Source organism: Labrus mixtus, chromosome 7 (assembly GCF_963584025.1).
Source record: "Labrus mixtus chromosome 7, fLabMix1.1, whole genome shotgun sequence".
Classification (NCBI taxonomy): domain Eukaryota; kingdom Metazoa; phylum Chordata; class Actinopteri; order Labriformes; family Labridae; genus Labrus; species Labrus mixtus.
In genome coordinates, this window is record NC_083618.1 from 25,720,285 (window position 1) to 25,746,691 (window position 26,407).

The 26,407-nt window shown below is 40.1% G+C and overlaps 1 protein-coding gene across 3 annotated transcripts in view; it reads left to right on the forward strand.

Moving 5' to 3' along the window:
* LOC132977034 (contactin-4-like) overlaps positions 1 to 26,407 on the forward strand; it is a 163,515-nt gene that overhangs the window by 99,578 nt on the left and 37,530 nt on the right. For all 3 annotated transcript variants that reach the window (XM_061041381.1, XM_061041383.1, XM_061041382.1), the window contains exons 8-11: positions 295 to 479; positions 8,871 to 9,010; positions 14,379 to 14,508; positions 15,330 to 15,480. In XM_061041381.1, the coding sequence (XP_060897364.1) occupies positions 295 to 479; positions 8,871 to 9,010; positions 14,379 to 14,508; positions 15,330 to 15,480 (606 nt within the window). The remainder of the gene's footprint in view (positions 1 to 294; positions 480 to 8,870; positions 9,011 to 14,378; positions 14,509 to 15,329; positions 15,481 to 26,407) is intronic.

The window sequence follows — 26,407 nt, forward strand, 5'->3', positions numbered from 1 at the left end:
AAAACGTATTATCTTCTGGGGGAGAGGGGGAGATTTTTGCCTTTATTGGATAGGATTGTTGAAAGAGAGACAGGAAATGTCTGGAGGAGAGAGTGGGGGATGACATGCAGCGAATGGCAGAGGGCGGGATTCAAACCCACGGCCGCTGCAAAGAGGACTATAGCCTCAACACACTGCGTCACAATCGCTATGCTATCAGCGCCCCTTGGACTCTTTTCAGAATCAGAGCTTGTGGCCTGCTTTCCTTAAATTAAAGAACTATAACTTTAATCGTCTCCATTTCTCCTCTCACAGCCCTGTACCATCTATAAACTGGAGAAGAGTGGACGGTGTACCCTTCCCGAGGAAAGTGGACATGAGGAAAGCCAGTGGCGTCTTGGAAATCCCATACTTCCAGCAGGAGGATGCCGGCATGTACGAGTGCGTGGCCGAAAACTCCAGGGGAATGAACACAGTGAAAGGAAAGCTCTATTTCTACGGTAGGTGATCCTGACATGCATGCATATTTGACCAGGGCTGCACCGCAACTGTCAGAGCTGCTCAGAGCAGAGTGAGAGGCAGCACCGGCAGACACCACCGGTCTTATAAAGCAGTCAGCAGCGAGCAGCAGGGGCTCGTGTGGCACACACAAGGAGGGGCTCGTTTTAACAGCACATCAAAATGATTAAAGGCTGTCAGCCATGATGCCTCTAATATTTTGATCCAGATTAAAGGAATGATGCGGATGAGGCTGAGCCCTTGGATACGACCTTGTTGGAGAGCCTTGTATTGGGTTTCACCAGATGGCATCATGATTGACATCCAACTTGACTGGAGATCAAAGCCGTTAAATGTACTATACATAGAGCAGTGGCACATATGTCAGGGACATAATCTGCACAGCAGCATCTGGATCGAGGGAAAGGGGGTTAGAAAAATCCACTCATTGTCACAGACTCTCACCTTTTGGAGTCAGATAGTAGACATCAGGATATCTGGAGCCGCTGTAGTGGAAAAATCCACTTCTCAAAAGTAATATACGCTTACAAATTGACAGATAAGGACTTTCCTAATCGTGCAACAGTACAGTAATGGTTTGATTTTTTAAACATGTGTTGATTTATTAAGTGAAATGATCTATTACCGTTATGTCACGTGCTACATGTGCGTAGGCTATGAGTCCTCGTCACCGCGACTGTGGGTTAAAATCAGGCCTCAGCCCGCATGTCATCCCCCCACTCTCTCTCTTCTCCCAACATTTCCTCTCCCCCTCAAAACCTTTTACCTTCTTTTTACAGAAAACCAACATGGCAGTCCCCAAATTGTCAAACTCGAGGCTTTTTTTTGCAGAGTAAATCAACCGATGGGTGGTGTCTTGGTGGCTTTGTTCATTAAATAATAATCGGTTACAAAAAAAATTTAAATCGATAATCGTTTTGTAGTCCACATTTTTGTAAATGTTTCTTGTTGCATTGTGAGTTCTGGGATAGGCCTAATTCAAAACAGAAAAAAAGGAGCACGAGCGCAAAAAGAAAATAGATGACAAACAAAGCGCTGATAAAGGCTCTGTGCTGAAACGCGTCCGTTATTGATCCGTACGCTGCTACCCTAACAAAAATATCCCGTTAATTAACCCCACAATGAATTCACAATGAACAAAAAGTCCCGAACAAATAAAATATGCAATATGATCTACGAAAGTTCAGTTCAAATTCTCTTTTTAGTCCACAGAAAAAGAAGGACTTTCACTTTGCGATTACCGCTTTACTCCGCTAAACCAATGACATTTGATCATCCAGGACAGAGCAGCATAACGAGATGTTTTCCTTTATTTTGGAATTTTAGACGATTATTCTCTTAATAACTACAAAACAGAACAACCTTATAGGGAGACATAGTTCATAGCGGACGGACGAGCGAGATTGAGCGAGTGTGTCATTACGCACGGAGGAGAAAGATGAAACAGACAGACACTTAAATTGTTCACCTGTTCTATTGTAACTTCATTTCCCAGAGTAAAGTGTGCTCTACACTGCAGACTGTAGTCTCTGTTAACAGAATGTTGCTGTCAAAACAGCTTCAACGTGCGATGCGTGCGCATTGAGGTCTGCACGTCCTCCTCGCCACACTCACTGCTCAAGTGTTAAAACGGTCTGTGATTGATACGTCTGTGTGAAGTTTTATTTGAGGTTTTCTGTATGTTGAAGTAAGAAATGTCATATTTGAACGTTAATACAAAGGCCTATTACTAACAGTTATTAAAATCCCGAAGATTCAAATTAATCAATAGATACAGTCGGCATCGCGTCATAGTTGGGGGCGGGGCCTCCCGTGGGGGAAAAGAATCACAGAAAAAAAAGAACTACAAAACGATTACTCGAGTACTCGCTTTAACAACGGGAAGAGTAATCGATTAGAGAACATTTTGCATTTCTGCACCCCTAATACTTATGCTCATTCGTGTCATTTGCATATTACAACTATTATATTCTTTTTGGGTTTTGGAAGGTCATTTTGTAAATATTAACGTGAAAAAGATTAGAGCATGAAGATGAACACACACTGATCTTTATGTTTATGTTTAGTACTATAGCTTTACATAAATTCTTAGTTTTTATATTGACTAAAGATTCAAATATACCGTTACAATTACTCTCCGTGCGAGTTTTCCAGGCGGTGAACTCTCCCTCTCACTCTCTCTCTCTCTCTCTCTAGGAACAATCGCAGAATTTTCCTCCATCCCTCCATCCCTCTGTTTTCTCCCTCCTGCTTTACTTGCCTTCAAGTCATGACCGTCAGCTGTCAAACGTAACTCATTTGGGGCATTAAACAATTTGCCATTATTTACAACAGCCCTGGAAGCCCCAATCCTCATTCACTTTAACAGCCCAAGAGCACACTGTGACCACCAGGCTTGATTTGTCCTTTTGAAATGTGGCTGCTCTCACTTTTGATGTGTTTTGTCAGTCTCTGTCCCTTCTCTCTCTTTCTGTGTCTCTTTTTTTTCCCGTCTCTCTCTCTCACTCGGTCCCTCTCTCCTGCTGTCTGCTGGCAGGTGATAAAAATCAGTAATCTTGTTTTGAACTCTCTTTGAATTAAGCCTTTGAGACATTCGTCAGCAGTGTAAGCCAATGGGGGAATCAATAAAGGTATCTCTTGTGCATCCAAGCGAGCTACAGGGCAAAGAGTGCTGGGCTTTGTGTTGAGCAGGAAGAAATGAAAGTGTTACTTAAAGGTGTGGCACAGTGGTCATCGTTAACAGTGTCACACTTTTAAAGTCAGTGTTAATGTCCAACTATGCAAAAACACATGGTGGTTTTCTTTATTCTTATTTTTTAATGGTGTATTCAACTTTTTTTCCTACCACTTATTTTTGTCTTGATGGTCTTAATGTAGTTATTCAGAATGTATTCATGAAGTGCATTCAGGCTGGAGATATTTTTTTTTGTTTCTGGCTCAGGGTAAAATTATATCTTTCTGCAAAAGAAAAAACAATCTTTAATAGGCGATGTTAAACCAACTTGCTTTTAACAGCTCAAGCCAGCGGCAAGTTTTTTGTTTAATTTTCCGTCTTTAAAAGAAGCACTTGGACAAGAAAATGGGCATTTTGCTCCCTTGTTGACATTGATATGACTCCAAGGGGGAGTAAAAGCAACGCTTTGAAAGGCTAGTTACCCTGTTGTTTTCATGTTTGTGTTTCTGCAGACTCTCTGCTGCATTATTATCTCACAGTGATTTCACTGATAAGGCAAATCCATGTCTTTCCCCTTGCTTTAGCCACTTGACGTGTGTTCTGATTGTGTGGGGGGTTTTGCCCGGTGCAGCCAAAGATGGGCTGACTGCTTTCATTTGGTAAGTGTTGACTGAGAGTCGATACGTTAGCGGCTGGAGAGGGATAGACTGAGGGACCCTGACAGTAGGGAGAAAAAAAAAAACCAACAACAACAACAACAATGCAGTTCTGGAAGGTGCAGTGGGTGTGGCAGCCAGTCTGGCTCTCATGGAGGATTATCATGGCATGAATGAATGTGCTGCTAAATACTGCATTTTTATAGATGATCTGTATGCAATCTTCCTAACAGATAAATCCAAATGCCACAATGTGCTCTTAAAGTGTGGAGATGGAGTTAAAAAAAAAAACCATTATGAATGAAGATAGTTTTGTAACATAGTAAGGGGAAAAAAAGATAAGGTAAGCACAGATGTGCGATAATAAATGTGTCTTTTCAATTGCAGGATAAATAACAGCAGAAGGGAATGTAACCCTTTGTATGGATGGCAACAGCTCAGCCTCCACACGCGTCAAATGTTAATGACCTCAGCCAAGTTGTGCCGCAGTCTCGGCTACCCGAAGAGATCTTCGCGGCCAATAGTACAAAACATGATCCACGGATACAAAGACATGCTTTGATAGTGGGAGGAATTGACTGTAACTCTGTACTGGACTGAGACATAAACTCCCAAGACTACACAGAAACCCCCCCTGGTCTCTAAATCGTTCCTCTCTTTACCAGTCTACATGCAACGTTTCTGAACACCCACATGCACACAGTCCAGCTCACACACTAAGTGCATACTTTAGATATAATCTTCAGAGATGGTTTTGGGATACATCTATTGAGTTTCCTGCTTAACTCGAAGAAGAAGAAATACTGTACGGCGGAGGCCAATTAGAGCCGGATCTGTACTGTCACTGGAAAGCCTCTACAAAGGTCAGTCCTTGAGAGTGTCAGTAGGTGAGTTCTGTGGAATGGAAAAGTGCAGTCAGCCATTACTCTTGTCTTGCCACTGGCCTTGTGTGATATAGGATGATAGAAGCATGACCTGCACATCATCCTGAATGTACAGAGCGTTTCTAAACCACGGCTTTTACAAATCTAATTTTACATCCTGTTTCCTTTTTTTAGTCTTAATCATTAACTAGCCTTGAGTTACTCCCGTGACACAGCGAGAATCAATTCAACTCTTGTATAATTATGCCATAATTTACCCAGATCGTATTGAATGGAGAGGTTTTATGGCACCAGAAGCTTCACTAATGTATATGGATCAGGTTTTCTTCACTTTTACTTGACTAGAAGATCACTTAGAAACTGGGAGAAAAAAAAATGGGGAACCTGAGTAATAAAGCCTTAAAGCCTCTGTACACCCACACAGGTGGTTTTAATTACTCTGACTGATAAGACGAGGGATGTGTCTGAAATCACACACTTGCACTTTATACTTAGTATTTAGTCGTGATGTCTGCAGTCTGAGTGAGCATTTTCATACCCTATATAGTCCACTCATTGTATCCCACAATGCATTGTGAAAAGTAGCATTTTGCATTTCCTAATGATGATGACATACACAGGTCTGGAGTCTGTGAGCAGGAATAAATGACATAAAAAACAAAAAAAATATTTTTCCTTATGTAGGAAAATGTCAGAACTTTATATGTATTGATAAAATTTGATTTTCTTTTGTGGAAATACGATAGATGAATTAGACGATTCAGGATATTATTAGTTAACACTGTTAACTGTTATTATCGATCCTTGGCTGGCGTGAAGCTGCACGTTTTAATTGCGCAACAGCAATGACTTCATCATCAGTGGCCGGAGATGTATCCAAATTGTTTTTGTTGTTGCTATATAGTCCACTGCAGATTATATAGGGACATGGAGTAGGGAGTGAGGAATGATTTCAGACACAGACAGGTTAAAAAATAGGTGGAGCTATGGTGAGAATTTATGATGTAATAAATTCTAAGCAAGTATAACAGGTCATCAGGTCCTCCTGCCATAGGTTCTATAAATTTAACAGGATAGAGGAGCTGTCAGTCAAACGGACTAGTCCCCGCCCACATATTCCTGAGACGAGGTCTAATCATGGTCGGATCACTTACACCTGTGGTGGAGTTCAGGGCCTTTAAGTTGAAGCAATCTGGAATTCAAAGTGGAAGCTGCTATCATACCAAATAGATTGTTATATATATATATATATATATATATATATATATATATGAAGAATTTCAAAAGATACCTATACCTCAGATCAGTTTAAATTTCGTCTATATTAAATGTCATCAATCACAAATGGTTTCTTCAATCTTTACCAGCCTGCTGTCTCTTCTGAGGCTCACGAGGACCCAAAGGATGACAGAAGTAGTTGAAGTCATCCAAACCATTTTTCAAAATAGTTTTTTTGTTCCCACACTCGTACACAAACCACAGCAGCTTTTCCTAAATTAATTTTCCTATCAACAGCAGGCAACAATTCCCCTACTCATTTTTACTTGACAAACATATCCTCAATAAGGGACCATACCCGCATAAGTTAAAATAAGTCTGTACTGGCTTTTGGTTTCACAAGTGATGCTTTTTCCAACTTGGAAATCCAGTGTTTGTGTGATCTATATGGGGCTCCACGCCGTCTCCCAAATCAGACTTGTTCACTCATTGAGGTTGGGTTTAAATCACACACTCATTCCCCACTCCCTACTCACATATATTCAGTAGGGAGTTATATGTAGTGGATTATATATTGCACTCATTCGACAGAATCAATCATTATTCTGGACACCGGCAGTGACATTATTGCTGTCGCATTACTAAAACGTGCAGCTTAAAGCCGGTTAAGGAGCAATAATGTTGGTAAATAATGGCCTAAAACGGTTAAAAAAAATGAATATACTACTATGAAATACTGAATTTTTAATCATGAAACATATTTTCGCACCAAAACTCAAATTATTTGTTCTAATAGACGGTGGTCTCGTTCCTGTCATCATCATTATGACAAACTAACCGTACTCCCTTGAAAATCGTTTACTCTTTATCAAGACAGCTTCTAGATTTCAGTAAAAATTGCCCTGAAATATGAACTCGTTTGTTGTTTACCCGTTCTTTGTTCATGCTGGTAGCTCATTTCCCCCGTCTTAGGGCAGTCGTGTCAAACGCCACTTCCCACTCGCCAGAATCTTTGAACTGCAATGCATGATGGTCTATATTTCTTGGATAGTGACCATCCATTATATACTACTTTTCACAATTCATTGTGGGATACAATGAGTGGGCTATATACGGTAAGACAACGCTACTCAAAATCCAGAACCACTACAGAATGGCTTATTCACTGTTTATTGCACTATATAGTGAGTCGTGTGTGTTTAACATTCATCACTTTATTTGTAGAGTCAGGATTTTTACCGGCCTTTCCTCGACGAGAAGACCAGGTGCCATAGAGTTGAGAAGGTTGCTATAAGTTCAAATGGCTGGTTGTTTGTTTAAAGTGTGTGAGACTCATCAGCACAGCAAATTTACTTTTGGAATATTTATGAATAACTAACTTTGGTCAGATACCAACAGAAACATCAACCTTCTCTTTGGAGGTAGGTAGCTGATTTTGGAGCAAAGGAGGAGAGAATGAGAGTCAGTACGCAGCTTCAGTCAGTTGAATTGAAAACCACAGACCAGGCAAGAAATCTGGGTGTAGTGATGGACTCAGACCTAAAAGCCACATAAAGACAATTACAAAGTCAGCCTACTATCACCTGAAGAATATATCAAGAATTAGAGGGCTTATGTCCCAGCAGGACCTGGAAAAACTTCTCCATGCTTTTATCTTCAGTCGTCTTGATTACTGTAACAGTGTCTTTACAGGTCTGCCTAAAAAAATCAGTCAGACAACTGCAGCTGATCCAGAACGCTGCTGCTAGAGTCCTCACCAAAACCAAGAAAGTGGATCACATCAGTCCAGTTCTGAGGTCTTCACACTGGCTCCCAGTCTGTCAGAGAATAGATTTTATAATACTGCTGCTGGTTTATAAAGCGCTTAATGGTTTAGGGCCAAAATACATTAGTGATCTCCTGATCAAATACGAACCATCCAGACCGCTCAGGTCGTCTGGGACACATCTGCTCTCTGTCCCCAGAGTCAGAACCAAACACGGAGAAGCAGCGTTCAGTTTCTATGCTCCTTATATCTGGAACAAACTCCCAGAAAACTGCAGGTCTGCTGAAATTCTCAGCTCTTATAAATCGAGGTTGAAGACACACCTGTTTACAGCTACCTTTCATTCAACAAATTTAATACATTTATTTTATTGTAAAATATAACTGCACTGTAATTTTTTTAATTTTTCTTATTTTATTTCAATAAATTTAATTTTAATGAATTATTATAAACAATTCTTGTCATTTTCCTACTTTTTCTATTTATTTATTTTAACATATTTTCAGATTTTATCTGCTCTGTAATTGTAAATAGTTTGTTTTAGTGATTTTTAAATGGTATATTCTAATATCTCTGTTTCCTTTTGTGTGGATGTTTTTCATGTCTTGTGTGAAGACATTTGAGTTGCCTTGTTGCTGAAATGTGCTTTATAAATACTTTTCCTTTCATTGGCTTGCCTTGGAAACATTTTACTGTTAAAAGCAACTAATAAAATATTGTTGGACGTGGACTGAACAGCTTTGATAACTTGGCATTCATGAACCCTTCGGACCACTCCAGTTCCATCCTTTTCTTACTTCCAAATATGGTCTCTTTGGCTCTCAAAAAACACATATGGCCATGACAGTTATGCTGGACTTAAGCTAACAGTATTCCAGTCGTTGGCATTGTGGTGTCTACGTCTACTTCTACACAGTCAGTGGGTGAAAGCCAGGGTACAAACATGTCCACACACTTCTCATTTAGTTTAACAGCTGTGAGCAAATGGAAATAATTTAAGGTAACATAACTGTACATTGACTATAACTACTAAATCCCATATGAACAGGGAAGTCATAATAGGGGAAATCAACCCCTCGTCAATTTAATATTTCTTATTGCCGTGTGTTTTTTCCATGTATCACAATTTCTATGTCAACGACTTCTGTTAACTTGCACATATTCAATCTTTGCAGCACCTCCTCATCTCATTGAGAAACCGCAAGATGTCCAGAAGCTTATTGATGACTCGCTGGTGTGGGAGTGCAAAGCCACAGGGAAGCCGAAGCCTTCTTACAGGTGGATGAAAAATGGAGAGAACCTGGAGTCTACAGAGGTGAGATCAGTGTTATGCCATGTGCTAGCATGTCCTCAGAACTGAAGATAATGTTGTGCTTTCAAGGATTCCACAGACTTACAGCTAGAGCTGTTTCTTGGATAGTTGTTGTCGCTGAATCAAGAATGTGGGGAAAAAACACACTGTATTTTTTAAAGCTGTATCTCTTGCTGGTGGTTTGAGCTTAACTGACTGATGGATTATGGCCTGACTTCGTTATAATACAAGGCCTCCTCGGAAGCAAATATTGTTATTCATCCACAAAATGTTCCTGTTCTAAGAGACATAACTGTAAACAAGCCAAGTATTTTATGCTAGTCTGGGAAGCACGGTGAAGAACTACTCTCATCTTCTGCTAAATCTCCATTCTACGTGTCAAGTTATTAGTCCTCTGCCACCAAAGACTAAAAGTAAGAATCCGTGTAAAACGATTGAATATCCTACTTTAATAAACCCTCCTGACTCCAGTGCTTTTCCATCATGGATGCAATGATGAGAGATGAGCCAACAACCTGCCTACTTGTATATCTAATAGTGGTGGGGGAAAAAATCGATACAGCAAAGAATCGCAATATTTTGTTTGGCAATAGTATATCGTCTCATGGCAGCCAATTATGAATATTTTTATTATTCTAATAACAAACATGTTTTTTATTTTTTTAATTACTGAAGGGGTTGCACAATTCATTTGGAAAAAGTTGCATTGTTAAAAATTAACGTCCAAGTTCGGTTACACTGAAATACTATCAGTTCAGATTGGGAGGTGCACGCAGCCTTTTACAGGGTTTGACTTTTAACACATTGTTGGTCAGTCTGTGGGCTTGACTCCCAATGTGTAGAAATAAAAAGACTAAAGTGAGACGAATACACTGAGATTTTTTTCTTATTTGACACACCAGTTCCTAATTTAGTTTAATTTTGTGGACATAATATGCAGTTAAAAAAGTAAAATCTCAATATATTGTATCGCATATGGAAAATGTTTAAAATCGCAATAATATCAAGTCGTGACTGAAGTATTGTGATATCGTATCGTGGGGCCTCTGGTGGTTCCCATCCCAAATATCTTTAAAACCAAACACTGTTGGGAGCATTTGCAAAAATAAGCTTTAATTCCCCTTCATCAAATTTGATTTTTAATATTGTATCCTTTGCCAAGGTTGTTTGGAAAAGATTGATTGGGATCTCAAGCACAGCTTGCACCTGATAAATAAACAGGCATTATGTTAATTCCCTTCATTATGCAAAAAAGGCAACGAAAACACCAGAGGATATCGATCAGTGCTGGAATGTTATACATGTCATTGCAATGAACACAGCCTGTTCGTATTTTACCAGAGGCAACACTCGTCACAAAGCCTCTTTCTCATAATAAACAAATTTGGCTTGAAATCATGGAAGAATGATCAACAATCTGTTTAGCCAGTGGCTCACATTTTATCAAAGCCTTTTATATGGGAACAAAACCCTTGTGTTTTTTTAAAGACAATCTGTTTTTGTATGTGAAAAACAGATTTGTCTTTCTCTTATAAGGTCCTTTCGAATAAACATTGAATATTTAGGAATTTCTTCAGGCAATTTGCAGTGCATACAGTATCATCAGATTATTTTAATAGTTAATGTAACCTTCCTTCTACTGCCTTCTTAATTCATTCTGAAACTTAATACTTTAAAAAAAATACAGCTGAAAAAAAAGAGCCTTCTTGATTCAACTCAATGACTGGGAGATTCAAGGTTACAATTAACATGTTGATATTGATGCAGCATAATTCCTCTAACATAGGCATAATATATGAATACATTCCAGTCGCATAGGTAAATGGATTATTCAGCCAAGGTGTTACATTGTTTGAAATGCCACCATTAACCACAGCGGCGTAATGAGTGGAAGAGGGAAAGGTCAATGATGTAAGGAGAAGTGGGGGGAGGATGCACAATTTGTTGTCACTCATTACAGTGAATCAATTTAGACCTTTTTCAAATGTACTTCAAAGTTTAGTAACTTCGAGCAGAAAAGAGCAATTAATGGGTGAAAATAACAAGAATGTATGTGTCATATCTGTAGAGGAGTGGAGTAGGCATTTCAGGAGATACCTGAGGGTATGATCAGGGGTTAAATTGGGATTCGTTGTGTTTTGGAGGCTGTTCTGTCTTATCTGGTTGCCCTTGGTGCACATATGTGTGTCTCCTTATTTGACTTTAAGTGTAGGACATTGCCAACCTTTACACTGTTTGTCATCCATAGCTCTAATAGTCCCGGTAAATCAGAGTAAAGTGGACTGTTCTAAAGACATTGGGCGTCTATCACCAATGTCCAAGAAGTTTAGTACGTTTTTTCTTGAGAAGCCTTTCCGTCTACTAATGTTCTTCAGTTAAAAGAGCGTCCTATTTAGCATAGGTAACCGCCCACTAGTGCCCATAAAAGGGCATGAGTGCAGAGCCCTGCAGGCACACATACTTGCATGCTGGTAGAAAAAAAAAACAAGGTTGTGGAGATGCCTGATGGAGCGCTGAAAACTGTGTCTGCAGAGCACCGAAGTTTCTAGCGGAGAAGAAACTTTAGCAGTTGTGAAGTGGAGGTCCTACTGCAGGAGGTCAGCAGCAAAAACACTGTTAATTCTTGGTGAAATATGTAAAATAATTTCCCTTCCAGCAGTCTTCCAAGTTCTCATTTGCTGCTCCTACACATTTCCCCTCAAATACCAAGATGATCAACTTTCTCCTTTTTTCAAATAACCTTCAAAATGTGATTTATTGTAAAGGAACAGTCAAGAACACTGTTGCTATTCATAGGCAGCACTATTAAGAGGCTATCACTGAATGTATCTACACATTAAAAAACAAATTAAGCAGTTAATTGCTTGGAAACGTTCAACATCAGGAAATACTTTTAACTGTTATTATGTACATCATTTTTTATGATGATGAAGGTGGAGGAGGCGGAGTGGTGCATCATTAAAGTTGGATGACCACAAATCTCTCTTCTCCGAGTTCTTTTAGGTCTGAGCTGTGCTACCTTTTCTCTTATCCTGGCTCTCCTCCTGGGATGATCACAATCTTTGTAACTGTGTTTGGTCCATGCCTTTCTAACCCGATAGTTGTATGATGCAGTGGGGACTGATAGTCTCAAGGTCCACTGCACTTAATCCAATCCCATCCTGTTCCAATGTTGATGATTGACATGCCCATCCTGTTGTAGCCCCTCTGTGCTGGGGCTGAGCCTGTGACTGCCCGGGCCCAATTTAACCCCTGATCCTGACGTATATAGCTGACTATATGTGCATTCAATTATTCAATGTCAGTCATTTGAAATATTAAAGAACCTCAACTATTTCCAGTGTTTCACTCTAATAATAGTGCCTCTCAGACTGTACTGTACTCTACAAGTATCGAGCTCTTTGTTGGATACGGTGTTGTGTTCCACAAGTAGGACTCTTTCACATTCAGCGTTTACAGACTACCAGACTCCTGTTTTTTTTCTTCTCTCCTGGTAATGCTTTTTATTACTGCCCTATTTCAAAACAGCGGTGGTTTATTGGAAAGCCCTCCTAGAGCTGTTTTCAGCTAAAGGACCTCACTCTCTCTTTTTTTTTATTGACAATAGCTGCAGGATTAAGTGGCTGCGCAATTAAGGGGAAACTCCACCGTAAAACAGGATTTGGTCCATTTAGAGGAGGTTGGGACCACTATACTGTACAAACAGCTGACAAAAGTGTACTTGAACTGAGGTTTTCCCTGTTTGAAATAACCTGAAAGCCTTTGAATTTCAAGTATAGTTGATGTAATCCCTGTGCAGGACAGAAAAGATGTTTTTTTTTCTGTGTCCTGTTCATTCAAGCTCCATTGAGAACTCAGGCTCAGATCAGAGCCATTATTTTTACACTATTCCAAACCCACTGTTGAGCTTTGTTCATGTCTATATGTATATTATGGTGAGCACTAGTTCCCTGTTGAGATGAAGGGCAGTGAAATAGACCTGTCCGACCAATTTCATGCTTATTTGTTGCTTTTTCTTTTTTTTTTATTCCAAATAAGTTTGTGCAAAGAAGAGAAAGAATAAAAGTGTAACCACAGTCATGGATTGATGGTTTGCATTTTTCCTCCGTAAAACTTCAAGCATAATTTTTATGAAGGCTTTCTTAATTAGGCAATTTAAGGAACAAAGCTGTAGGTGGCAATTAGACCCAAGGAGCTCACTTTCTGAACCATAAAAGTTTTTTTGTTTTTTGTGCCTGTATGCCAATCATTCTTTTACTTATTTTTGCTGCTTTATATTGAACCAATCAACCAAGTGTTTTTGGCAAATGACATTGCCAATCATTTTCTTTGAGCAGAAGGTGTACAGATGGTTCCCCCAGGTCCCTGCATGAAAAACTGCTGATTTGAGAGGAACGTCATGCTTAATTAATAGCAGCTGTAAACCAGAGTGCTTTCCCTGCACAGACTGATATACGCCACCATTTTCCTCCCTTGCCATCAGGGATAGTCGCCCCTGTACATCCGGAGCTGCTGAACGTTATGGAAATTCAGACACAACCTGCTCAAACACAGGATTAGTTTCTGATCTTTCAGTGAGGACAGCCTCTCTTTTCATGTGACAGTACCTTAATCCCCCGTGACTGGGGTTCAGGCCGCTCAAAAACCCCTACGGAAATGGGCTGTAATGACATTAAGGGTGAGCCAGAGGAAAACACGGGAGATGAAGGGCATGAGGAGGTGGAACCTGACACAGCTGCATAGAGATGTATGAAAACTGCTCGAGGATTTAATGCTGTAGTTAAGGGGTTGAGCGAGTACCCAAGTTCAGAGAGATAAACCTGTGTTGGTGGATAAATGTCGAACTGATGCACTGGTTCAACTGAGTTTTTGGCTCATCACGCCCAGCTGTCCTGAAATGGATCTTAGTTTTAATGACAGGCCAGATATCTCCCACAGGACTGTGAAAATAATAGTCTGATCAGATGAAGAGAAGGTACGGCTTGACCATGCACAAAGCACTTAGTATGTATGTAACACACTTATCAGAAAAGCAATTTTCACATTACACATTATTCTTCAGATGTTATGATATACCTTCCTCTCATTCCTCCTGCTTCTGAAGGAGAAACAGACCCTGTGGTGCAGTCAGAGATATAAATAGGCCATGGTTTTATTTCACTCTCATAAACATGCAGATTGATTAGGGTCATTTTCTGCTAGCCTGCCTCGATCCACCCAAGCCTTTCCCTCCATTAGTGATGAAAACCTAGATTTATTGCCATGTCTGTCACTTCCACACCATAATTCATAAGCCCACTAGTGGGCTGTTTTTCTGCAGATAACCACTGGGAATAAGGCATATTAAAGGCATGTGTCTCTATGTCCAAAGGAACGGATACAAGTGGCCAACGGAGCGTTGTCAATCAGTCGTCTGACCCTGACCGACACGGGAATGTACCAGTGTGTGGCTGGAAATAAGCACGCTGAGGTCTACTCCAATGCGGAACTCCGAGTAATAGGTAAGGCACGAGCTTGGTGTGAGTGTGTGTGTTGATGTGCCCTTTCATGCATGCGTGCATACAGTACGTGTGTTTGCATGGAGGACTTGCGCAATTTGTCCGTATTTGTTGTCAGGTTTTGCTTTGTCTTCTTTCGCTGCTCAATTATGCCGGATGACCTCCGGCCTCTCTCTCATCGGCCACTAATTGAAAAGCATCAATTATAGGATGAATGCGTCCGACTGACAGTGATGTATGCCAGAGCTGCTCTGTTCACCAGCCTCGCCCATCTGCCACGTCAGGCCTGTCACTCTCCACTTGGGGCGGGAGGCAGCTCTCATTCACTATTCATCCTCCAATTCAGCCTGAGCAAGTTACTCCACACAAGAGAATTTACTGATCAGACTCAAGGTGGAGATTGTGAAAGGGCTGTAAGAGACAGTATCTGACAGTTTCACAGCTTTTGAAAAGGGCAAAAAAAGAGTGTGCGCTTTATAGCTTGGAGGAGTAAGATGAGGAAATGATCACTGGTGACAGCTAAACAACACATTTCTTCTTCTACTGAAAATAAAAAAGGGAATCTTTAACCCACTTCTTCATCAAATGTTGGTATAACTGTTCAACATTTCACACAATAAATAATCTGTTAATATTCAGTTCAGAAAATAATCTTTTAATTCAAAGTTATCTATTGCATAAATGCACATTTATCATCTTGTGCAAATACAGTTAATAATATCAGTTAAACATTGGTATCTGAAAAAATAATCAGAGATCATTTGGAGGAAAAGAGATGTGAGGCTTTTACAAACAGCAGCTTTAATATTCTGCTCTTGTCTCAGCTGTTGCCCCAGATTTCTCTCACAACCAACTGAGGAGCCAGACGCTTGTGAAGGTGGGAGGAGACGTGCTTGTCGAGTGCAAGCCTAAGATGTCGCCTTGGGGTGTGGTCTCGTGGCGGAAGGGCAGCGAACCACTCCGAGAAACTAACAGGTATAACACAACGCTTACACATTTTTGTTTTCCTATTGTACCCCACTGTTGACGAGAGCTGGACTTCTCCTTACATGTGGTCTCATTACTCTCAACCAGGTACAGACACCTGGAGGGTTTTTCCATGTGGATTAATTCAATCACATGTTATGCTAAAAAGCCCTCTTACCTTCCAGATGTAACATCTTGTCATTTCTGAATATTTAACATTCAATTTAGGTTTTCTCCAATGACAAGAGTGACCCATTTTTCACCATCTCCTTTATTCAAATCCCCAAACTAAGCAGTAAAACATATATTAAAAAAGAAGGAGACACCTATGTTAGGGATGGACATTTACACTCATTTAAATATTTGAGTACTCACTTTACCTTACCTTATGAATGCGTACTCGATTACTTGCTTATCTCTAGTTTTTTTTTAAAACGTTGTTTTTCTGTGGTGTTGACAAGTGATGGTTTCATGACTCGGAGGTGAGAGCTGTCCACTAGTGTGTAGTAACAGCCACTTTGTTGACACTTTGCAAATCAGCTCGTAGCTGTTGTTCACCGTGATGGTGACTTGTACCCAATCTCGACAAATTCCATCAGCTTGTGGAAGCCTTCCCCTTCCATTAAACTTAATAGGAGCATATCTCCAGTCCCTATTTTTGTTATTAGCAGGCTAATCTTCTGCAGTCTTGTATCGTTACATAGACGTGTGCTAACACGCCTAGCGAATAATATGATGCAAGACTGCCCGTTGTCTTTCCCCTCTGTCTTTCTCCTTGTGCTTTAAGCCCTCTTTTTTCTGTATGTATTCGCACCACCAAGGTACCTACTCTGAAGCAGGAGCTAAAAGGTTCCTCTGAGCGGGGTTCTGGGAACTAAAAGAGTTCATAGTTCATGCGGTGTGAAAAAAGGGGGAGGGTTCCAACAGTCCAACGCGTTATGATATGATAACATTGCACTGCATGATAGTTTACAGAAATCACTCTTTCTGACACGGCTGTGAAACAGACAGGCTATGTTTGTTATGATTTGGCTTTTGGTGTTGTATGTCACTTGAGAGTTACCGCAGCTGCCATAAAGCAGTTGTTGTAGCTGTAATCCAGCTGTGCAAATGTGTGTCTGTTGAATAAAGCTGAAGCCGTGGCTGTAGAAGTGTACTGTGAATTATTTTCGTACTAAGTTCATTCAGTAAGATGAACCCTGAAGGTTGTTTACACATCTTACTCTAACTGAGTTAAAATATTGCAAACCTAAACCTACGTGTAGTAAATGTTACTAGAGTAATGATGTTACCACACGTACTGTGGCTCACTTGGTAGAGTCGGTCGTCCCCTAACCGGAAGGTCGGGGTTCGATCCCCATCTCCTGCAGCTAAAATGTCCGATGTGTCCTCGAGTGAGACACTTGCTCCCGCTGCTTTGTTGGTGGTGTGAGAATGTATACGAATGGGATTAGTTACTTCTGAAGGTCCCTGTACATAGAAACCTCTGCCATCAGTGTGTGAATGTGTAGGCGTTACCTGCGGTGTGAAAGCGCTTTGAGTAGTCAGAAGACTAGAAAAGCACTAAACAAGCTTAAGTCCATTTATCATTTTACATACAAAGCCCTGTACACTCACACAAGATATGCTTTAAAAAAAAAAAAGATAATGCCAAGAGAGTTATTGTTTTCCGTACAACATAGTGTACACATTTATATAAACTGGCATTGCAACAGGCCTTAGGCAGCTTATATTACGTCATATATTCACTTTATTTCTTGGGACTGACAAGAACACTGTGTACCCTCCAATGCAGCCACAGTGCCTTGTTGTCAAAGGAGAGCAGCTGTCGGTTGAAAAGCTGGTTGACACTTCGGCAAATATTTGACCACAACTTAACAAGTTACAAAGTAGTTCAATTTAGTGGGTTCCTTTCTGTAAAGGGCTTTACGGTGCTGAAGTACACGTAATAGTCCCAAGGTTCAAGTCCACCTGCGGACCTTTCCGTTCCTGTTTTCTCTCTATTGTACCTCGTCGAAATAAAATATGACCCCTTTTTTCTTTTAATATTCCATTTTAGAATTAATTCACTTACTGGACTTTCACAACATAGCAGATTATTACATTTTTAATGGACTGCAAGATTTTTATGATCATTTTTTTTTTTTACTCCAACAGCCAGGGAACTGAGAACTTTTAGAAATTTAAAAGTGCTGAATCAAAGGTACCCAAAAGGCTCCCGTCACTGTGGCATATTTTATTGCTGCCGGTCCATGGAGAGATTTTGATGCGGTCCTTAGATGTGGTGAGAATACTCACAGACCAGCTAAGAGAAAAAGCAGCATGAAGCCTAACTGAGTAATGGTTAATGAGGTTTGCAGTGTTTTATCTCCAGCTCTTTAGTGCTGGCCGAACAGATCGGCCACTGAGAGAATTCAAAGTGCTAATCAAGTACTTTTCACCTCAGCAGGGATGATAAAGACTGGAGAAAAAAAAACCCACATCAACTTCTGATGAGTTTTCTGAGGAACAGCCGGCAATCTCAGTGTCCTGCCACGTTTGACCCCTGAGATGCTGTGTGTGCTGCATGTGATAACTTTTGTCAGTGTTTGTGTGTGTCTGTCTAAATGAAGTGTGAAGTCTGGCCCAGTAGCCTCCTCGCAGACAGGGGTCATCCATTGGGTGTCACCACTCTTGCATGACTGTGCTCTGACAGCAGGGCTGTGTGCACAGTGTCTTGCCAGGCTTTGCATATATACAAAGCAGTGTTGTTGCTTGTCAAACATAGTGGAGGGAATTTGCATAGTGGTTTCGCTACTGGTGCCCTTCACTCGCCCTGTGCCACCTCCATCACACGCTTCAACCTATCAGGCACCTGGGCCATTTGTTTCTGTTGATTTGAATTCATAGTTAAGATTGATTTCACATTTGTCTTTGGTGTGACATGCATTGATGTCCGCTTGTAGTGATAAATGAAAAGGCATTGTCTGTCCCAGTTTTAAAGAGAGGCTTTGTGATGCTTTGTTTTTCCTAAAATTATATCAGTGCATGCTTTGTCTTTGTCCCCGATGTATTTCTAACTTTACACCATATGATGATCAACTGAATAAAAGACACATACATGCAATAAATGAAATATCATTCGCAATAAAATAAAGGAAATCGTTTTGTTACAGGTGTAGCTCCAAGATGTATTCTGTGCAGACATTAAGTTCAGTTTGTTGTTAGGAGAATCATACAAATGAACCATTAGTAGATAAAGTCCTAACTCTGTTATCTTTAAAGGTCTGTTTGATGATCAGAAGTATGTTTTAACTTGCACTTTATAATTGATATTTGGCTCGGACCACCTCTGCGGCTGCTCCAACATGAAGAAGAAATAAGCACGGATTTGATATTAAAATTCATCAGACCCAGCTGCATAACATTAAATTGAAATGTTTTGCAATAATGACAGACCGTCTTGTCTGCCAGTATTGTGCTAGCTGTTTACAGAGAATGTCCAAGCCTTGTGCTGGCCAAAGCTCCTTTTTAATTCCGTCCCTATTATCCATCCTTTTTTCTTTATCTGTGACATACACACATACAGTTCACACTATGATGTATGCCACATAATAGGAATGTTCAGCATCCGTTGTGGTAATCATTAGAACAGTTGCTGCCTGATAACAGCTGTACTGCCATTAGGTATAGACTACAGTTCTGTGTCTTATTTTGCTGGTTGTTTTGAAAATCGCAAGGCTTCAATGAAACCAGGCCACTATTGCAAATAAGTAAACTGCTAATGATGGAAAACACAATTTTCAACAAGAGCTGTGTGACAAGTACAAGGGCTGTATTTGTTGTCTATTCATTATTTCATGATATGGTTGCATATATTAAACCAAGATAAAATAAATTTGTTTGACACTTATGCAGCCTGTGAATGTGTGCGTGTTCGAGCAGGCCTGTCTGGTTATGCACCTGTGTAAAAAGGTGCATAATCATAAGAGGTAGCTGTGAACCCTTTTTGTTGAAGATTAATTGCCTTAATTGCGTTAGCACTCCACCGTGGCTTCGGCAGAGAGAACTAGTGTCACCAGCTGGGTAATCCATCTTCATAGCAGCAGCCCCGCTTTTTTCCTGCAGGAGACCAGTGGAGGGGATTGGGGGGGGGGGTGTCTTATCTACCCCAGACAACCCTGCAGGGACGAGGTTTAGATGACATCAGCTGGAACAAAGCAGCTGAGCGCGCAGAGCAGACCAGGTCTTGCTGATGAGTATGTAAGTGGGCCGTGTCAGCCATTGAGGGCAGCCTAAAAACATGCAGAGATTTAAGATCTTTATTGTCATATGTACACTCGTTTCATATTGATAATACTGGCAAGGAAGATCCGAAATGTCAGGCTTATCCAGGCAATGCGAAAAAAAAAAGATTCTCAGACACAAGTCATAAAAAGACAGATTCTAGGATTCTGTCTTAGATTAGGCAGTAATTGCACTTGTAAATATGTTTACTGTAATGGGGAAGAATTCACAGGTATAAATATGAAGGTTAGTTTCAAAGTAAGTCTTAAAATATAGATAAATGTATAGATAAAGAAGTTAAAAAAAAGATGTCAACAATATTCAACCACAACTGCAAAGAAGTAGTAACCAGGCAAGAAGTAGAAATGAGATAGAGTGACATCAGTATTTATACAGTGAAAGTCTGGTGACAGTGATGAGCTTGTGAGCTCAATAGTTCAAAAGCCTTATGGCCTTAGGGATGAAACTGTCCCTGAGTGTGGGGGTGCAGGACCGCATGCTGCTGTACCGTCTGCCTGACAGCAGCAAGCAGAACAGTTTGAGGCTCGGGTGGACGGCCTCTTTAATGATCCCATTCGCCTTCCTCTTCACCATAGGGTGTTGAAGTCATCAGTGGAGCCAAGCTTCATCTTGCGATGTGTTGTACAGTTTTAATACTGTATACTTCAAAGAGTCATGTGTAATACATGGCAGCAATAAAGCCAGTCTGGTTACTCTCAATCGTATACCAATAGAAGTTTCAGAGTACTCAGTCTATGCTGGTGAACCTTTATATTTCTGAATCCATATTATTTCCTTGTTGATGTGAACACTTGGGAAGCTAAACCTGCAGATTTTCTCTTCTAGTCTCATTATTGGATGGAGGGCGTGTCCTTCTCCTTATTGCCTCCTGTAGTCCAAAGTTAGCAGTGATGGCATTTAGAAGGGGCTTGTTGTTCTGTTACCAAAATGTCAGGGCTCTGACCTTCCCTCTGTGACCAACTTATTATCATAAGTGTTCGTCTGCGGCTGGTCATAGACTCTTGGTTGAAAAGGGAGTACAGAAGAGGGCTTAGCACGCAGCCCTGGAGAGCACCAATGTTGAGTGAGGCTGGAGGATTAGGTGATTTCTATCCACATAGCCTTTGGTCTTAACTAAGGAAGTTTAGTGTCCAGTCCACAGAGGATGGTGTGGAGCCTTTGGTCCCTTATTTTGATGATGGAGCACAATGGAATTGATTTCTGAACTAAAATTAATGAACAGCAATTTAACCACTGAGTCACTTCCTGCATTTCATATTGGTTCAACTGAGTGCTGCTTAGCCGCCGCCATTCAGAGTGAGAGTGTGGGCTTTTTAAGGATGGTGAAAATGGTGGACTTCTTTAAACAGGTGCACACTACAGACTGGTGCCTTGGCGGGTTGATAATACATGTGAAAGCATCTGTCAGATCATATGCACATACCTTGAAAGCTTTGCAAGGGATGTCATCAGATCCTATTGCTTTGGGTAGATTCATTCCTTCAAAGGAGAGCACACATCAGTTTTAAATGTTATAGGAGGGAATGGATTCTGGGCCTTTTTTTAGCCAGAGCTCTGAGGTCCATCACCAGCTGCTCCTTGATGTGCCTAAAACAAGGCTTAAAACCAGGGGCGATCAAGCACAAACACAAAACTTGCGGAACAGCCCACCATCTGCCCCTACTCTTGAATGTTTTAAATCCATGTTGAATACACATCTCTTAGGGGATCCCTTCATGATAAGAATGTTATATCAAATTTTACCATTACTATTATTATTGTTTTATGCTGTTTTTATCCCAACATGTGTTTTTTCTTTAATATCCTTTTATAACTATATGTTTTACCTTTTTACTCTGTAGAAGACTTTGGTCGACAACATAAATAAAGATGACCTGACTACTCAGCTGTGGTGTTGCTCTCCAAACAGTTCTTCAGTTCTTCAGGGAGAGATGCTGACATTTTTCAACTCTTCTAAATCATAGTTTGAGCGCAAGTCCTGTCTGTAAGTTTGGCACCACCTTTCTCTTGACCCAGGGCTTCTGGTTTTGGACGATCAATCGAACATTTAGGAAGTCCACCCTAGCCATGGATATTGGCCATTCTTTGTCGGTCCTATTGAACAAGTGCTCTCTGTGCTGTCTGTCTTGAACTACTTCCACCTTCCTTGAGCCATTTCAGTGTGTCACTAGCAGAAAGAAATTAAGTGTCTTGAGTTGATCACACCAGAAACTCAATCTACTATCTTCTGATGTGCTATTGCAGGATGTGCTGACACCCAGAGGTTGCTCCGTACCACATTTAACAGCACCTGAAATGGTCATGCAAATATTTGTGCTGGACAAATCCCCCCTACTTTTCCTTGTAGGTTCTTTCAAAGCTGAAACATGTTGATTTGTTTTAAGTGTTGACCTATTTTACAAAATTAGAACATAAAGGTCTGTTGTTAAATCTCGTTTGTAAGTTCGTAAGGGCAGTCCAAAAGGTTTTATATCTAAAACAGGTTTGAGGTGTGCCACTGTGATGCAAATGCCATAAACAAAGATTTCTTCTTACCTTTAATCGTACTGTATGAGTTTATTTTTCTAGGTAAGGCATCAAACCTCTTTAAAATGGTTTTGAGATAGAAGAAAAACATAAATCCTGCTGATCCTGAGATTGCAAAATGTGGTTATTTCTATGCTCATTGTCATTGCTGAGGGAAGATGCTCCTTCAGTAACACAATGTACCTGTCAAACTGTTGACCAGTCAAAATACCACTCAGGATCCTGTTGTGTCGTCAAGAGTACAACAATTCAATGTAGTCATTTAAATCCCAAAACCCATTGAAAATAATTGCTTAGTAATAGTTAGGCAAGAAGACATTTATTTTGACTTTTGATTCAATAATACATTAACATTCTCTGAGCTCCACAGAGCCATTGAAAGATAATAGCATGTGTGACATTCAGAAACTCAATTTAGGGATTCAGGATTTTACAAATACAACTGTCTTTAGGTTTCAAATTTCATATTCTGTTAGGCTAAAATAACTGCATATCAGTAGAACCCAGAGGTGTCTCTGCTGCCAGGCTGTGAGTCTGTCTGTTCTGTTGGACTGCGTCACTTGAGGAGGAGAAGAAATGGCTTGTTCTGCAGGTACTGAATCATGCTGCTGGTTCTTAGAGGTAGTGTGTTGGTTCATGTGGCATTTTATTTATCATACAGACATTTTCCATGGTTCTATAGTGTTTTATTGTTGTTTATAATACAATTATTAAATTGTTTTTTTATGTTTCAAACATTCCCTTACACTATTCTCATGATTTCAAGCTGAAAAAAAACCGAGTTAAATAGTGCACTGTAGTGTGAGCTGTGGCAGTCAATGTGCTCTTGGGAGTGTAACCATTTGAGTGACATCTTTGAACAGGGGGAGTACAGCAAGCTTGTTGCCAAGGTAACATCTGTTCAAAGTTTTAGCAGCCCTTTTTTACCCTAGATAGCTGGTTTCAAACAGCCAAAGATGTACAGTCCCACGGCATGTACAAAGAAACACGAAGGAAGGATGCTACAGGAAAGAGGGGGAAGCGTCAGACTACAACAATATCTCCCAAATATTAGGAGAGTTAAAATGAACATGTCAAACCATATCTTTAATGTATGTTTAAGTTAATTTTTTTCATGAAGTGTGGGCTATAAATGTATTTCCTCTTCAATACCAAGTTATTATAATTACATTTTTTAAGAATTTTTTTTAACCTTATATTATTACAGTAACGTTTTGGTTTTAATGTATAAAACAAGAAGAAAAAAAGAGAAATTACAAGCATATCAGTGCCAAGAAGTTCACAGCCATCATTGTGTGGCGCCTGCTTGGCCACTGACCAGAAACAGCTTTCATTGGCCAGTTTGGTTGTCAAATGATAAGACTGAAATACTTATCTTGTTAGAAAACACCCCCTCCAGTGGTTTAAAATCTACATCAACGCTCCCTTTTTTCTGTACGTGCCTTTATGTTTGGTCGGTACAAACAGGCTGCCTCTTTATCTCACATTGTGGGTAAATCATTGCTTATTCAGACAATCAGTTGGGACAGACATGGCCATGGGTTACATAAAACACAACACTGAGCAGGCTTATGGCTAGAAATGTTTACAACACTGTCTTCTGGCCAGATGGTTGAAAAGTCTGGAATACTGGCCAAAATGTTCCTGTAGCCTATGATTGGTCATAGGTTTGTGTTTATAGGGCTAAGAGAGGACACTGAAGGCTTTTTAAAAAATATTTTAAGTTTAAAAGAATAACATTCAGTGATTTTTTTTTTACATAGCCCTAAATCCAAAACGCTATTACGACCTTCCCAACATACCCACATGACTAATATTAGAACTCCATCTATTGACTGCATTTCACATCCAGGGGGGCCCAGCATGTTGTGACTTTCTTTTTCACCTCTACACTAGAGCCTAGCTAGTGCTTGCTTTGTAATTTGGATCAAAATCCGGAATTACATTGAGAGAGTTGTGTAATTATAGTTCAAAGTAATTCACATAGCAGCAAACATTGCATGATAGAATGTAAAATCCAGCCTGTCCTAAAAGCCTTTCTAAACAGGATTTACCTTCATGATACCTCCTCATTTTGTTATAGAAAACCTTAATGGCTGCAGAGATGGGGGAAACATGTCAAAATATTTTCAAATATGCCACCACACAGAAGTAAAATTGTCCATTAGAGACAAAACCACCACCTCATATTTGCATGACATGACAATTTTGATCAAATGAACACTAGGGATACACATTTTGTTTGTTTTGCTGTGTTTTTGATATATTTTCTGCCAAAACTAAATTGTACACTTTTAAGTTTATTCACAGAATAAACATCTCACCATGTAAGACTGAATATGTCTTATTTGGCCCACATGTTTTTTTTAACCCCCTTTTTTCCCTTTAAAAGTCCAGGGTTAAAAGGCAGCCTTCACTCTTTGAGCTGTTCATCTTATCATACATAAGTTCTATGTTAGCCCATCCAATTGCAGCTACCCTTGGCATAAAGAAAACAATATCAAATCGGAAAGTGGCCACAATCTGAGCAGCTTGACACACTAATGGGCCCGTTGTTTCGAAGTCTCTGCAATTTTCTTTCAAGAACAAAATGCTGTTGGGAAATTGGCCCTAATGTTTGCCCTCTCATATTTTTTTTTTAACCACGTGTCACCCCCTGAGCTGAGATTTACACTTAGCTGAGTCTTTAATGTTGCTTTTTTTTTTTAAACTTTTGCCAAGCTATTGAAACACAAATCGAGTGCTGGAGTGGCACATGAATCAGTGAGCATAAGAAATTACTATCACAGGATGTTCTCTGATTCATTTTCGTGCCTGCAGCAGTTTTAAATGTGTCTGCTAGACGTGGTATATAGCTTAAAGTGGTGTGTGTTAATGACTGAACTGTAGGTGCTAGCTTTACATGTCACGATTTTGAGTGTCTCTCTGAGTTAAAGTGAGAAGTCACAGGAGGGTTTCATAATGTGGTCTGGATTTTGATTTGTCTATTAAGCCTGTATCGAGGGCAAAACTTGCTGTAGCTGGATTGGCCAGATTCAATCAGTTGTCATGACCTGCTGGTACACTGTCCCTCTTGCATATTAGACTCCCCTCCTACATTGGCAGAGCAAATAAGCATGGCTGTCACGTAAATGAAGAGATGTCTCGCAGAGTGATCTCCATTTATAGGCCCATCTGCTCTGCCAGACGCTCTCCAGGAAGAATCAGTGTCAGGAGAACACCAACACTGCGGAGGAGGCATAGCAGTGAACTTTGCATTAATTTACTTATCACATATCTTCTCATCTTTTCATGATGCCTTTGTTCTGTTTCAAGGAGATTTTAATAAGAGTCTCATCGAATGTCTCAGGGCTTGATTTTATGAAGACATGGAATTAATAACCGCTGTATGGAAACAGGTGTATTAATAAAACTGGTGATTAAAGGATATGTGTGAACGTGTGGCCCAGCACTTCTATTTCAGTCCCCTCGTTCTTTATCTGCGTGCTGTTACACTTATTAAAAACATTTTAAATGTCACTTCACATTTTTTTACATCAGAGCTCTAATTTTCTCATTTGCCTGTAATTGAACATCTGCCTCTGAAGTGTAGTTCTGACTCTGACTCTGTGGAGGTTAGCGGTGAATGAGCGGTGCCAGTCCTGGATACAGAGAGTTTATATGCCCAGAATGAGTTCTTTCATTACTTTGTCTGAGGGAAAGGTTTACTCCCTGCTTAGGCAGATGCCGACAGCTGACTGGTGCATTTCATTTTGTCTTTTCCCGACACCTCTCCACCCTGGGTGTAGCATAAAAATCTGCACTTGAAGCACAAGTGTGGAGCTTCCTGCATGCGAACGGGAGAGAGACTCAACTGATATGAGTTAATGAAACGCCTCCTAGTACACGCATCCACGTAATAAATTATTATTATTTAATCTAAATATATCTCAGAGTAAGAACTGCATATGAGGCTGAAAAAATCTCATCTGCTGGGTTGAATTACTAGCTTGGTATGGCATCGCTAAAGTCCTACATTTCTTTTTGAAGGGAGATGAAGTAAGCCTTTGATAAGTTATCAAAATCATATCAGAGCATGTAATTGCAAAATCCCATGTTATTTATTCATTCATGTCAATGGTAT